The sequence below is a fragment of the Ammospiza caudacuta genome, chromosome 9, assembly GCF_027887145.1.
Source record: "Ammospiza caudacuta isolate bAmmCau1 chromosome 9, bAmmCau1.pri, whole genome shotgun sequence".
NCBI lineage: Eukaryota > Metazoa > Chordata > Aves > Passeriformes > Passerellidae > Ammospiza > Ammospiza caudacuta.
The window spans coordinates 26,728,164-26,740,236 of NC_080601.1; the positions used below are offsets into that span (position 1 = coordinate 26,728,164).

Here is a 12,073-nt window from a genome sequence, read left to right on the forward strand (position 1 = left end):
TCACACACAGCTGTAGTAGGCAGCTGTCTCTTTTCGGGGTGCAGAGGGGTGTGTGGCGGGCTGCCCTTCTCCTGCCCAGCCGTTTCCAGTAGGTTGGGCAGGTGGGTGGAGGTGCAGTGGGGGCTTGCATCTGTGCCAGCTCTTCAGAGCCATGTTCATGGTGCCCTGGTCGGTGATGCCCAGGAGCTTCTCGGCAGCTTCCCCTGCATCAGCAGGGGCTTTCCTGGGCAGGTGGCAGCGAGCAGCCTCCAGGTCTGTACTCATGCCCTCAAAGAACTGCTGTATGCAGACTTTGGCAAAGCTCCTGGCGTGCTCCGCACACGTCTCGTCGAACAGCTTGCGCTCGATGTCGATGTAGTGGGACCAGTACCTGCTCTTCAGGAAGGCAGCCTGGCTGAAGCAGGGCCGAAGAGATCTCACCAAGAAAGCCAGAGTGGTCATCAGCAGCACAAAGCACCAGCCCAGAGCCTGCAGGGATGAAGGGGAACCAGAGCTGTCACATGCCCAGCAGAACCAGCCCGCAGAACTCCCCTGGTTTGCAAACAAGCCTGACTCCACTTTGGGCTGTTTGACACTTGGCTGTGTTTACGCTGCAAAACTGGATGAGGAGGCCCTATGAACCATTTGCACAGAATTTTTGTTCAGTGCATAGGCAGCACCTCTTGCTTCTTGCCTTATAGAGCATCAGCAGGCACTGACCATAAATAACACCGGGTCTGAATCCTGTGCCCAGCCCTTGGTCCTGCCTCCAATGAGGGTGCCTCACCTAGGTCTAGGATAGCCTGTGTCCTCTGACTTGCAGTATTGCCCCAGATGCTCCCTGGTTTATGCAGCTGTCTTAGCTCTTTTTCCAAGCTGAACTTAGTAACATCTACTGTGAGTGGGCAGCAGTGAAAGCTCCCCTGTTAATGGGGTCTGACAGGAAGGGTGAGATGAGGACAGAGCCAGAACCAGTTTGTCTTGTTCACCATCAGTCTTAGCTCAGGCTGCCTCCAGGCTGTACTGGCAGAGCTCGTGATGTTCAACCCCCCTGGAAATGCAGCCTCCTAAAAGAGCACCTGGGGGGGAGGTTCTATGTGGGACCTCCTGTTTTTCAGCTCCCAATGCTTTTCAGATGTGGTATGCCCAGGAAAATCTGCTTTGGAGGAGTCCCAGTGGTTCCGTTTCTCTTAAAGGGGATAATCATTCCTGTCTGCCCTAAGGTCTGCTTATAAATGGGAGTGCATGAGTGACAGGTATTTCAGACCATCCTGTCTCCAGCATGGCCAGGAGCAGAGGGCTTGAGAGGAATTAAGCACAGGACAAGTGGTTAGCAGCACATCTTCATTTGTGGTTCCCTGGGATGGCTAATAAACACACCCTGGCTGCTCCCATGCAGCGGCACAGACAAGTGGCACAGATGGTTATCGGCCTGTTGCTTGCACGTGTTGTAATAAGAAGAGCAACTGATGGGTTATTGGAGAGGTGACAACCTGCCAGCCACTGAGGAAGATCCATCTCAGCCCCTTCTGAGCCTGCTCTGAATAAATACATGCAGATGGTTTGGCTGTCACGCTCTGCAGCCCTGGGCTGCCCAGGCAGGAGAGATGGCCAGTTATTAGGATGACCTACAGCTACAGCCTCTGCACCATCCTGGAGACATAACCCCACATAGCTGAGTCTGAACACCTTGTACCCCTGTGAAATCACCAGTCTCTCCTGCTGCAGCTTGATTTCAACAAGGAGATTCTGTTGAGGGAGCTCAGGCTGGCAGTGCCTAACCCCAATCCACCAGTGAGAGCACACCATGGTGCCTCTTACCTGTGAGATGCAGCGCAGGTACCTGACGGCCACTTCACTGGCAATGAGCTGCTGCCCGGTGTAGATCTCCTTGCAGGGGATCCGGGCGAGCACCCGCTGTACCTCCCCCTGGGACAGGCGGGGGTGGCTGGCATTGCCCAGGCTCTCCAGGGGCACCGAGGTGCAGAAGGCACAGGTGATGCACTTGCCGTCCAGCAGTGTCACCGAGAGCCACACCACGGGGGCGATCATGGCCCGCTGTGCCATGGAGCAGCACATGTAGCGCAGCACGGCCGCGTCCTTCCCGCGCCGGCCCCGCGGCCGCCGCCACTCCTCTGCCAGCATGGAGATGTTGTTGTTCAGCACAAAACCCAGCAGGAACAAGATGAAGGGGGGCACCAGGAGGATGCCCAGCCCATAGGCCAGGTTGTACTGTGGCAGGCAGGGGCAGTTGAAATCAAAGGCTGAGTACATCTGGGTGCTGGCAAGGGCCATGATCCCACAGATGCCGTTCATGAAGGACTCCTGGTTGGACTGGAAGAACTGGAAGATCATCCGAAACTTGTCCATCTTTGCTTGATTCCTTCCCCCACCAGGGTCCAAGCTGTGGCCTCAGTCTATTTCATTCTTTCAGATTTCCTCTTCAAAGATGGCATCACTAAGTTTCTGTGCAGTCCACTGTTTCATTCATGCACTCTTACAACCCCACTATTTGAAGTAAAAAATTAACATTTTTTCCTGCTGATTTTGCTGCCTACAAAAGTTTAGAGTTTGCTTCCTGCTGCTCTTCTTTGGATCTGGGACCTGGGTTGTTTCTGGTTTGCAAAACCAGATTTCATTCTTCTCCACATCCCCATTTCTGCAGTCTCCCAGCCGCCAGCTCTCTTTGCTGGAGGGTGCAGGTGTTACCATGGCTGTGCCCTCCCCAGAGCACTTTGTGCCCTGGGCAGAGTTGGCTGATTGGCCTCTGTGAACCTGTTTGCAAATGCAGGGGGTGGGTGCTCCTCCCAGGACTGAACGGGACACCCCACCCCTGCAGTGCTGGCACACATGGAAAAACTGGATTCCAGAGCTTCCCCCTTCCCTCTGTGTGTCTGCTTTGCCTCAGCAGCATCTGAGGCCAGCACCTTGCAGGTCTGCCAGCCCCTACTTCTGAACCTGGGAGGAGTTATTTCTGGGAAATAACTCTTCTTTTTTATTCTGCAGAGGGAAGGGAAAAGAAAAGGAAAGACAGAGAAAGGAGAGGTAATAGTTAGGCAGGGCTTGGCTTCCACAGCACAAATCTAAAAGAATGGATGGTGTTGATGGTGCTGTCCTGCATCTCAGTTCCCAGTTCACAAAGCAGCCTTGGTGCATTCAATTGCTCCCTCAAGCTGGTCAGAAGGTGGGGGATTGCTGGGACTACAAGTGGCTCTAAAACAGGCAGTGGCAGTTGCTCAGTTGTTCCTGTCCAGGCACCACCTGATGTGAGGATCAAGATACATCTCCAGTGTGACTGCAGTGGTGGCTGTGGGACGTGTCACCAAGGGAAGCTGTGCATAGGTGGGTGGCACACGGAAGACACAGGACAGGTACTTTCCCACGAGGTTTTGCAGTGTGTCAGTGCTGAGCTAGGAAGCCAGACCAGGCTTTTTGACCATTAGTCAGTGCTGCAGGTTTTGAGTCTGCCCTGCACCAGTCCTGGGGCTCAGCTGATTATGCTGAGTTGACCCTGAGATGCCACTGCAGAGGTGAGCACAGAGCACGTGGGTAATACCTGAGCAGTCTTAGCTCTGTCTGCTGTGGAGAGGTTAATTGCATGATCTCATCAAATGGGAAGAGATTTTGCTGCATGAATATAGATGAGACCTGTTGTACTGCTAGCTAAGAGCTCAGACTGGCTTCTCTGTTCACCTGACAAGTGGCTTTTTGAAGGGCAGTTCGCATCAAAGCCTGCTTGAATCAACCCTGTAAAAAGCTGAGAGCTTTTTGATCTCTAGGAAAACCCTGCCTTTTATTAAACATGAATTGAGAGCTGCTTGGTGTACAGCACTACAATTCTCACTGAAGCCAGCAATAGTCAGTGAGAATCAAAAAAGAGTCCACAGAAGACAATGCCTGGGTCTTTCTTTTCATGTTGACTTTGTTTTCATGAGCTTCCTAACAGAAAGTTCACTCTAACTGACTTCCAAGGGAAGGCAGAGCTGATGATTCCTCCCAAATCCCAACTTATTTGTGCTCTGGAAACCCTGCCCTGAAAGAGATGGTACCTGCCCAAGTCCCTCCCTGGACCCAGTCCTGCACCTGCACACCAAGACAGACTCCAAGGTGTGGAGCTGGGGAGGGCTTTGCATGTCTCAGCCAATGGAAAGAAGGAGTGTGAAAGCAGTAACAATTCCCTTCAGGAGAGTTTAGGAAGTGACTGGGGAAGCTGTCTTTGCAGTCAGCACTGCTGTTTCACAGGCTTTTGGCAGGTGAGGATCCCTAAGGATGCCAGACAGATCTGCAGGTCAGGCATCACAGCAGCCCTGAGAGACAGACAGCTGCTAAATCCATGGCAGCACCCTTAAACCCTCCTGGTACAGATAACAAATCTGTTCCTCTTCCCCCCTTTAGCCTTTCATATTTTGTGGCCACACTGGGATGACTTAAAACCTGAGAACATGGAAAGCAGCATGCAAATGGAGCTGCAGACCTCAGCTGTGAGCATGTTAGGAAAATACCCAATTTGACTAAAATGAAATGGTGAGTCCAAACTGAGCTGCAGCCTCAGATTTGTGATGTCATGTCTGACAAAAGTAAACCAGAGACACAATTCAAAGTGCAATGCTGATTTCAAAAAAGAGCTCAGAATCTCCCTGGATGTAAAGAGCTCCTGGAGAAAAGACCACTGTGTTTTTCCCTACCAGCATGGGCCACAGCTGGCTCTGTGCACTCTCCTAGCATATCCAAGGGAGCTCAGGGATTCATCCAGATCTGATTTTGCTATGCAAATAAGAAAAGCTCTGCAGCCCATCCCTCTGCACCCTGCAGCTCCAGACTGGGCCTCAGTGGGCAAAGGGGTGCAGCTGCCCATGTGTGGGCTATGGAGTTATTTTGCCTCCCAGTGTTTTACCCAGTACATCCTCATCCTCTGGCCTGTGCATGCAAACATCCTGGGCAGGCGGTGACCCACCTGCCAGCAGCTTGACAAGTCAATTTGGGGGATTAATATGAATTTTTATTTTGATCCCTCATTTTGGATTTAGTCCCAGTGTGGTGGCAGGTTCCTCTGCCCCTATCCCACCCTCTTATTTCCTTCTGAAAACCCTGCTTGCCCCACCTACCCATACCCCAGGAGATATTTCTTCACTCTCACCTCCCCCAGCCCCTCCACGTTGCACCTCTCCCTCCAAGAGACAAAGTGGGTATCAGTGTGAGGTTCAGCCTGGAGGAACAGATGTGTCTGTTCTGGGTTAATTTGCAGGAAAAACTTTAATGCATCCAAGCAGCAATGCTGGACAGAAGTACCAGTCAAACTGGCACCATGTACAGTGGGGGCTGGAAAAGGCAGGTGAGAAAGCAATTATCATCAAAGGCTCAGAGGTAAGATTATATCCAAACAGCTTTGAAACTGTGGATGGAAATGCCCAAATAGGTGTTGCAAGGATGATCCTCTGGATAGGTCAGCTTGTACCCAAATCTAGCAGAGGAGTGTTTAAAGTCCGTGCTCAGACTTCTCAGGCAGAGTGAGCTCGTCCTTTCCATGGCTGAGCACCAGTGCCTACAGCAGCTACTAAACCCCAGCACAGCCCCATGGTTGTGTTTCACAAAGCCTCCATCTCCTGTTCCTTCTGCAAATCCAATCCAATCCTTATTCAGAGGTGTCTTCAATTAAAGTTATGCTGCTCCATGAATTTCAGTGTGTTGCCATATTTCATTTTATAAATGCATGGAAGTATTGATGGGTTGTGAGAGAAAGACAGAACAGTTTGGCAGCTGGGCTGGGGGCAGCCAGAGTTCTCAGCAGATGGGAAGACATAGGAGGTGGATTTGCCTTTTTGAGTAAATATGTTGGTGTGGTGCTAAGAGAGTTGCCAATTAAATAACTTCTGTGTCAGCTCTGATAACCCTTTGAAGCAGGTTTCACTGGAGTGGGCAGGAGCTCCTCACTCCTCTGTGTGTGTGTGGTTTGTATGCAGCCAGATGCTGCTGCCCTGGTTAAATCCTTCCTTAGCCAGAACATTTTATCACAGCTGTAAGAAGCTGCAAACGCTTTGATATGACAAAAGTGCCCCGAGGGTCCTTGGCTGAGAAATGTCATTAACAGTGACTGCATCTGGGGCCCTTGGACCCTCAGAGCCAGCTGACTGGAGGTTTTGCTAGGCATGCCCTGGAGTGGAGCCTTTGAGTTTGCAGATTTGGAGGAAGGTATGAGCTTCCACTGTCACCTGCCACTGGTCCTTCCACTGTCACTGACCACTGTCACCTGCCACTGGTCCTTGCTTTGTGCAGAGGTTTGGCAATGCTCCTTCTGTGCCTGCAGGACAAATCCCCCTTTACACACTGCTGTGCTGGGGGACTTTGGAGTGGGTGCTGGCATTGTCTGCCCTGGGCAGGGGGGATCTCTCTCGCACTAGGGGATGCCTCTGGTGTGCCTGGCTGACATCCAGGGGAGGTTTCTCATAGTACCACGTTTTCAGAAGTTTGTTCACCTGGTCCTGATCTGTGATACCCTGGAGAAGACCTTCCCCTCCTTCAGCCCCCTCTCCCTGCCTAGGGAAGCTGAAGCTGTGCAGTTTGATCTCTTGCTGCATGCTTTCGAAGAAGTGGAGGATGCATTTGTGAGCAAAGAGCCGGCTGTGCTCACAGCAGGTCTCCTCAAAAATCTTTTGCTCGATGTCAATGTAGTTGCTCCAGTGACGTGCCTGCAGGAGGGTGACCTGGTTGAAGCAAGGTCTGAGCCAGCGGGCAAGGAAAGCTGCTATGATCAGGATCAACAGAATGCTCCAGCCAAGTGCCTGTGGGATAAGAAAGAAGCAGTGAAACAGGAGCAAGACAGACACAAGGACAGGCACAAGCTCTTTGCCTGCATCAGAGAGACAGGGAGTTTGTGTGGCTGGAGGAGAAATGTGATGCATCTGTACTCCTGGCTTTGATCTGTCCCTGTAGTCCAGCACCTCACACTGTACCCAGAGGGTTGGTATAATTTCCTCCCAGAGAATATGGGGTATTTATCTGTGCATGAATCATTCAGTAAGGATAACTGATTGCAAAATTGCCTGGAGCAGACAGGCATTTGCTATGAGCATAGGAGTATCCCAGGGAAAGGGGACTTTAGTGCTCTCCTTTGGCATTCCTTATCTCCAGTGATCTTCATCTGCCACCTACACTAACTCCAGGGCCCAGGAGTCCCCACTGCAGCATGAAGACAGCCCAGACTATGGGCAGCTCCGCTCCCTTTGATAAGAAAGAAGAGCTTGTTTTCAATGACCTTCCACCAGTCTTCTATACCAAGAGCTGAGGCCAGTCAGGGCTCTAGTCCCCGTTGTGCCCCGTTGTATTGCTCCTGAGCAAGCTGTTTTCATCTGTCTAAGCTTGCACTGTCCTTAAAACAGTGGGTCCTGTCTGCAGGGTTGGCAGTTAGAAGGATCTTTTGACACAGTATCTTATATTATCTGTGTTTAGAAGCTGCTGATTCTTCTATTAAACCATTCATAAATTCTTTCTTTTTCCCCACCTGACTCCTCGAGATTATCACTTGGGATAGCGACATTTGGAAGCCTTGCTCCCAGCCTGACCACAATGAAGGGATGGCAGATCAAGGAAGAGCAGGAGCAGGTGCCCCATGCCTGGTCACCTCACTAACATAAGGGGCTGTGCCAGCAGTGACCCACCTGGGAGCAGCAGCGCAGGTACCTGGACACGGCCTTGCGGGACGTGCTGTTCCTCAGGAGCTCGTCATCCTTGCAGGGCACTTTGGCCAGCAGCTGCTGCACCTGCTCTGTGCTCACATTGGCAAAGCCCACAAACTTCTGGGGGTCCATGGAGCCACTGAAAGCACAGATGAGGCATTTGCCATCCAGGAGGGTGACTACGATCCAGACGACAGGGGCAACCATGGCTCGCTGCATGATGGAGGAGCACAGGTACCTGGAGCAGAGAGAGAGGTGAGTGGGTTAATGCTGGGAGCTTTCTCCTCATCCTGAGCCCTGAGGGATGCAGGCTGTCCTGTGCCAAGCAGTCCTTCCAGACCCAGGAAACTGACTCCCAGGGCTGCCCTCAGCATTGCTCCCGCTGATGCTTGTTCTGCTCTGGGATGTCTTTGTTGGTTCTGCCTCTCAGTGGAACCTGCACTAGCACAAGGCAGGGTTCTGTGGGCTGCCTGCACTCAGTGCACAGTCCCCTCACCATGGGCTTGCCTTGACTGTACCCTTATGTCTCCCGTGCACAGATCTTTGTCAGCTCTCCCTTGTCTTCCATATTCACACTTCCTTATCTCATCAGTTGTAATCTGGAAAATCCCCTTTTTCTGCAGCCTTTCTTGCCCCTCTCTGAGCCAACCTGTGTGCTGCACAAAACTTTACATATAACGGATGGAATATTATTCTCCTCACCCTTCTACCAGTACAAATTAGTAAAAGCTCGGGTGAAGGGACTGAGACTTTTGATAAAGAATGACTGTGATGAAAATGCCACACCTTCTGCATATTTAAAAGGAAATGCCTGATGTTTTTGCACATGGAAGCCCCAGAAGACACCCTGTGAGTGCATGACAGGGCAGCAGCAATGCAGTTTCCCAGGGTGGTGGCATAAGCCCAGGTGTTGAGGCATTCCTGCTCTCCTTAGCTGGGATGGAACGAGCCTGCCTTAATTTCTGCTGGCTGTAAATGCATTTCCCACACCCCTGCCCCTCCAGTGTCATGGGGAGAGGTCTCAGGAGATGAGCTTACAAGAAAACTAATCTACCAGGAGGATCAAAGCCATGGATACGGACAGCTAAACAGGAGGTGAGAAGAGGGATGCCACTGCCACTGCAAACCCCACCTGATGACAGCTGGGTCCTTCGTCCTGCGCCCTGCTGGTCGCCTCCACTCCTCCAGCATCACCAGGGACTGCCTGTTGAGGATGAGCCCACACAGAAAGAGGATGATGGGGGGCACGAACATGATCCCCAGGCCATATACCATGTTGTACTGGGGCAGGCAGGGGCAGCTGAAGTCCAGGCTGGTGTACATCTTTACACTCGCCAGGGCCAAGAGCCCACAGATCCCGTTCATTACAGACTCCGAGTTGGACTGGAAGTACTGGAAGATCATCCGGAAACGGTCCATGGTGTTCTTCTGGCCAGGGATGCTCCTCCTGGAAATCCCTGGGTGCCCAGACGGGCCTGTCTCCCTCTGCTCCTCCTGCTGCTGCCACAGGGCAGGGGATGCAGCTCAGCTCCCAGTCAGCAGGAGGATGAGGATGGAAGAGAGCTGCTGTGGTAGGGGGAACACCCTGTGCTGAGGCTTCCCCACTGGCACATGGCTCTCACAGGTCTGGCTCTCACCAAGTGCCTGTCTTCCAGGGCAGTTGGTAGCTTTTCTAGGTGAGCTGATGGATACGGCCTCCAGCAGCCTTTTTTATCTCCTTGTTTTTCATTTTGAGGGCTGTCCCACACAGCAAGCAGTCACAGCCTCCAGTGGTGCCTGGTCCCTCCCTCCAGGAGATGGTAACTCTCTGTGGAGAGCCATTGGTGGATGCCTGTGAGCTGCTGTCTGCTGATTGAAACCTGTTGGGTGATTCACTGCCCAGGAGAAACCAGGTAAATCAATGAGCTCATCCGTGCTCCTGCTGCTGCCCCGCTTCTCTTTGCATGTCCCCAGCCCCGTATGGGGCAGGGGGAAGGCAGGGAGCACACACCTGGCTCAGTGTGCTGCAAGCTCAGATTTCCCTATGAAAATGGGCTGAAAGGACCAACCCTCTAGTCAAGAGGATGTGAGAATCCACAGCTTTCAAAGCCTGGAATGGCACCTGGGGGCAAAGGCTGCTCTTGGCTGTGCATCCTGTATGTACTGGGGTATTTGTACCATACCACATCCTTGTCCCCCTGGGGCACTTCTGGCTTCCATCAGAGGGCACCATGCAATCAGAGCAGCTGGTTCTTTCGTCCCATGGGAGTGGGTTATCATCTTCATCAGCTTTTTGTCTCAGAAGTTCATTTTACAGATAAAGACAAGTCATTGCCACACAAGGAAGTTCTGAGGTTTTTTCCTGACATATTGAACATAATTTTCCTCTCCCTGACTTTCCTCTGAAAACACTTCCAAATTTCTTCTCAGCTCAGGTTTCCAAATGTATTCAGGAAAGGGGGAGGGAAAAAGGGTGTTGCTTTCAACTATTTCATTAAAAAAGAGGAATTCTCTCCTATCTGCCAGCACTGTTTCTGCCCATGCTTTCTCCCATTGGTTGCATTGATGGGATCATGTTGAAAGGATCATCAGGGAGGAGGTACCTGTATCTGTACAGATGAATCACAGATGAATGCCATCTCCTCCAGTCTGAACAGCAACTTGCACAGTTGCTTTAATGAAATACATTTGCTTCAACCATAATATTTGTGCTCTCCTTTACCTGTGAGTGAATTGCCTGTTAATGTTCATCCATCAGCAATAAAAACCCCTGGCTAACCAGCTCATGTTTCCATTATAGGACATCAGGACCCCTCCACATTGCTGTTATAGGGCATTATGACCCCTGGCTGAACTCCACAGTTGATATTTAGCCAGGGTGCAGCCGGTCTTGATTCTCAACTGCTTCAATACTCAGTGGGTTTCTCATTTAATGGTTTACATTTATGTGCTGACTCGGCTTCAGAAGGTGTTGTGCACTCTCTGTAGAACAATTGCTTTAGAAAAATCATTTTGCCTTTCTGGCTCTCCTGGGCAAAAACACAGTAAAGGCTAAACAGCTCCTTACAGCTCAGGAAAATAAGACCTAAAAAGAGCAGGAGACTTCCTCTGGACAGGACGATCTACAAGGGAATTTTACTTCTCCCAGGTGCCTCTAACCTGGATGTTAGAGGTCTGTAAAGGATGCCTCAGTGTAATCACTGTGCTCTGTTGTGATTGGGATATCACCAGAGATTCAGAGCTGAGACATGGAGTTGTTGAACTATAGAAGAAAGGGAATATTCCTGAACTTGCAGAGAAAGACATTCAGAGCTTCCTGGGGAAAGAGAGAAATGCCTGTTGAGGTAAGTAAATAGCTAGAGATGGACAAGTGTTCAAAATGTTTCTCAAAATTTATCACATTTGATTAGTCAGTCCTTAGGGCAAAATGAAGAGGAACCAAGGATTAAAATAATCTCTCTCCTGTCCTCCAGCATGTTGACCTGCCCCATTTCCAGCAGTGGGTACTGTGAGGGTGAGTAAGGCACTGGTGAAATGTCACATCCCTGGATGTGGGAGCACCCCATGCTTGCCCAGGTCACCATGGGAGGACTGTGCTCCAGTCTCTGTTTTGAGCACCTCTCAGCTGCTGAGCTGGAAACCCCTTCCACCTGGCTGTGTTTATTCAGAGGACAAGGGTTGGTGCTTTTTCAAGGCTTAGAGGAAATTTGTCACCTTGTGTTTGAGTGAAGGCCATTGCCACTGTAAATGGCCTTTTGCAGCAGCTGTGCCTGCAGACCAGGTTGCTGTTCCTCTGCAGCTCAGCTGAGCCTGTTCCAAACCCTTGGGCCCACAGGGAGACACCCTGAGAGCCTGGACAGAGTACACAGTCTATGCTTGGCCAGCAGGCTGCAGCTGAGCTTTATCTTCTCTGGCCTTTTGGAAACAGTTTGGGGGCCCAGTCCTCCACTGAGGACAGCACAGCAATATGATTGCCTTCTTTTTTCTCCAGATCTGGCAGAGGATTTTACTCCTCACTGAAACCATTCAGCATCTTCAATTTATCACAGCAGAAGTCAACTTCCATTTCAACTGCCCATGAAGATGGACATAGGTGGTATTTCCTCCTATGCAAACTGCTGATAGTCACTGGTAGCAGTGACAAACATCAGCTTTGTTGGCTCCACGGGCAGGGACCACCTGAATTCTGTGATTCTGTGGGTATCTCTGCACAGCTGTGTACTCTGTCCAGGCTAAGTAAATAATGAGTAATGATCATTAAATGATTAATGAGATGCTAGCAAAAATAATGGCAGCATTGTAAAATGTAGTTTATCCTCACTAATGATGATCTCTGGAGATTAAATATTCCTGTGTTCTGCCTTGTAACTTCATTAAAGCACCACCATGCAGCTGACTGCCAGTGAGGAAATATGTGGCTTAGTTATGTGTTTTTCTTCTTA

At 50.8% G+C, this 12,073-nt stretch overlaps 2 protein-coding genes across 2 annotated transcripts; both read right to left on the minus strand.

Annotated features, from left to right (window-relative positions):
• CALHM1 (calcium homeostasis modulator 1) lies at positions 1-2,349 on the minus strand. Its single transcript, XM_058810876.1, has 2 exons — positions 1,801-2,349; positions 1-468 (listed from the first exon to the last, which is right to left on the minus strand). Exons 1-2 carry the CDS (start codon positions 2,347-2,349, stop codon positions 1-3), a joined length of 1,017 nt encoding a protein of 338 aa, XP_058666859.1.
• A 3,947-nt stretch (positions 2,350-6,296) lies between these two features.
• CALHM3 (calcium homeostasis modulator 3) lies at positions 6,297-9,071 on the minus strand. The gene is made up of 3 exons (XM_058810980.1): positions 8,785-9,071; positions 7,635-7,890; positions 6,297-6,758 (listed from the first exon to the last, which is right to left on the minus strand). Exons 1-3 carry the CDS (start codon positions 9,069-9,071, stop codon positions 6,297-6,299), a joined length of 1,005 nt encoding a protein of 334 aa, XP_058666963.1.
• Between the last annotated feature and the right edge of the window lie 3,002 nt (positions 9,072-12,073).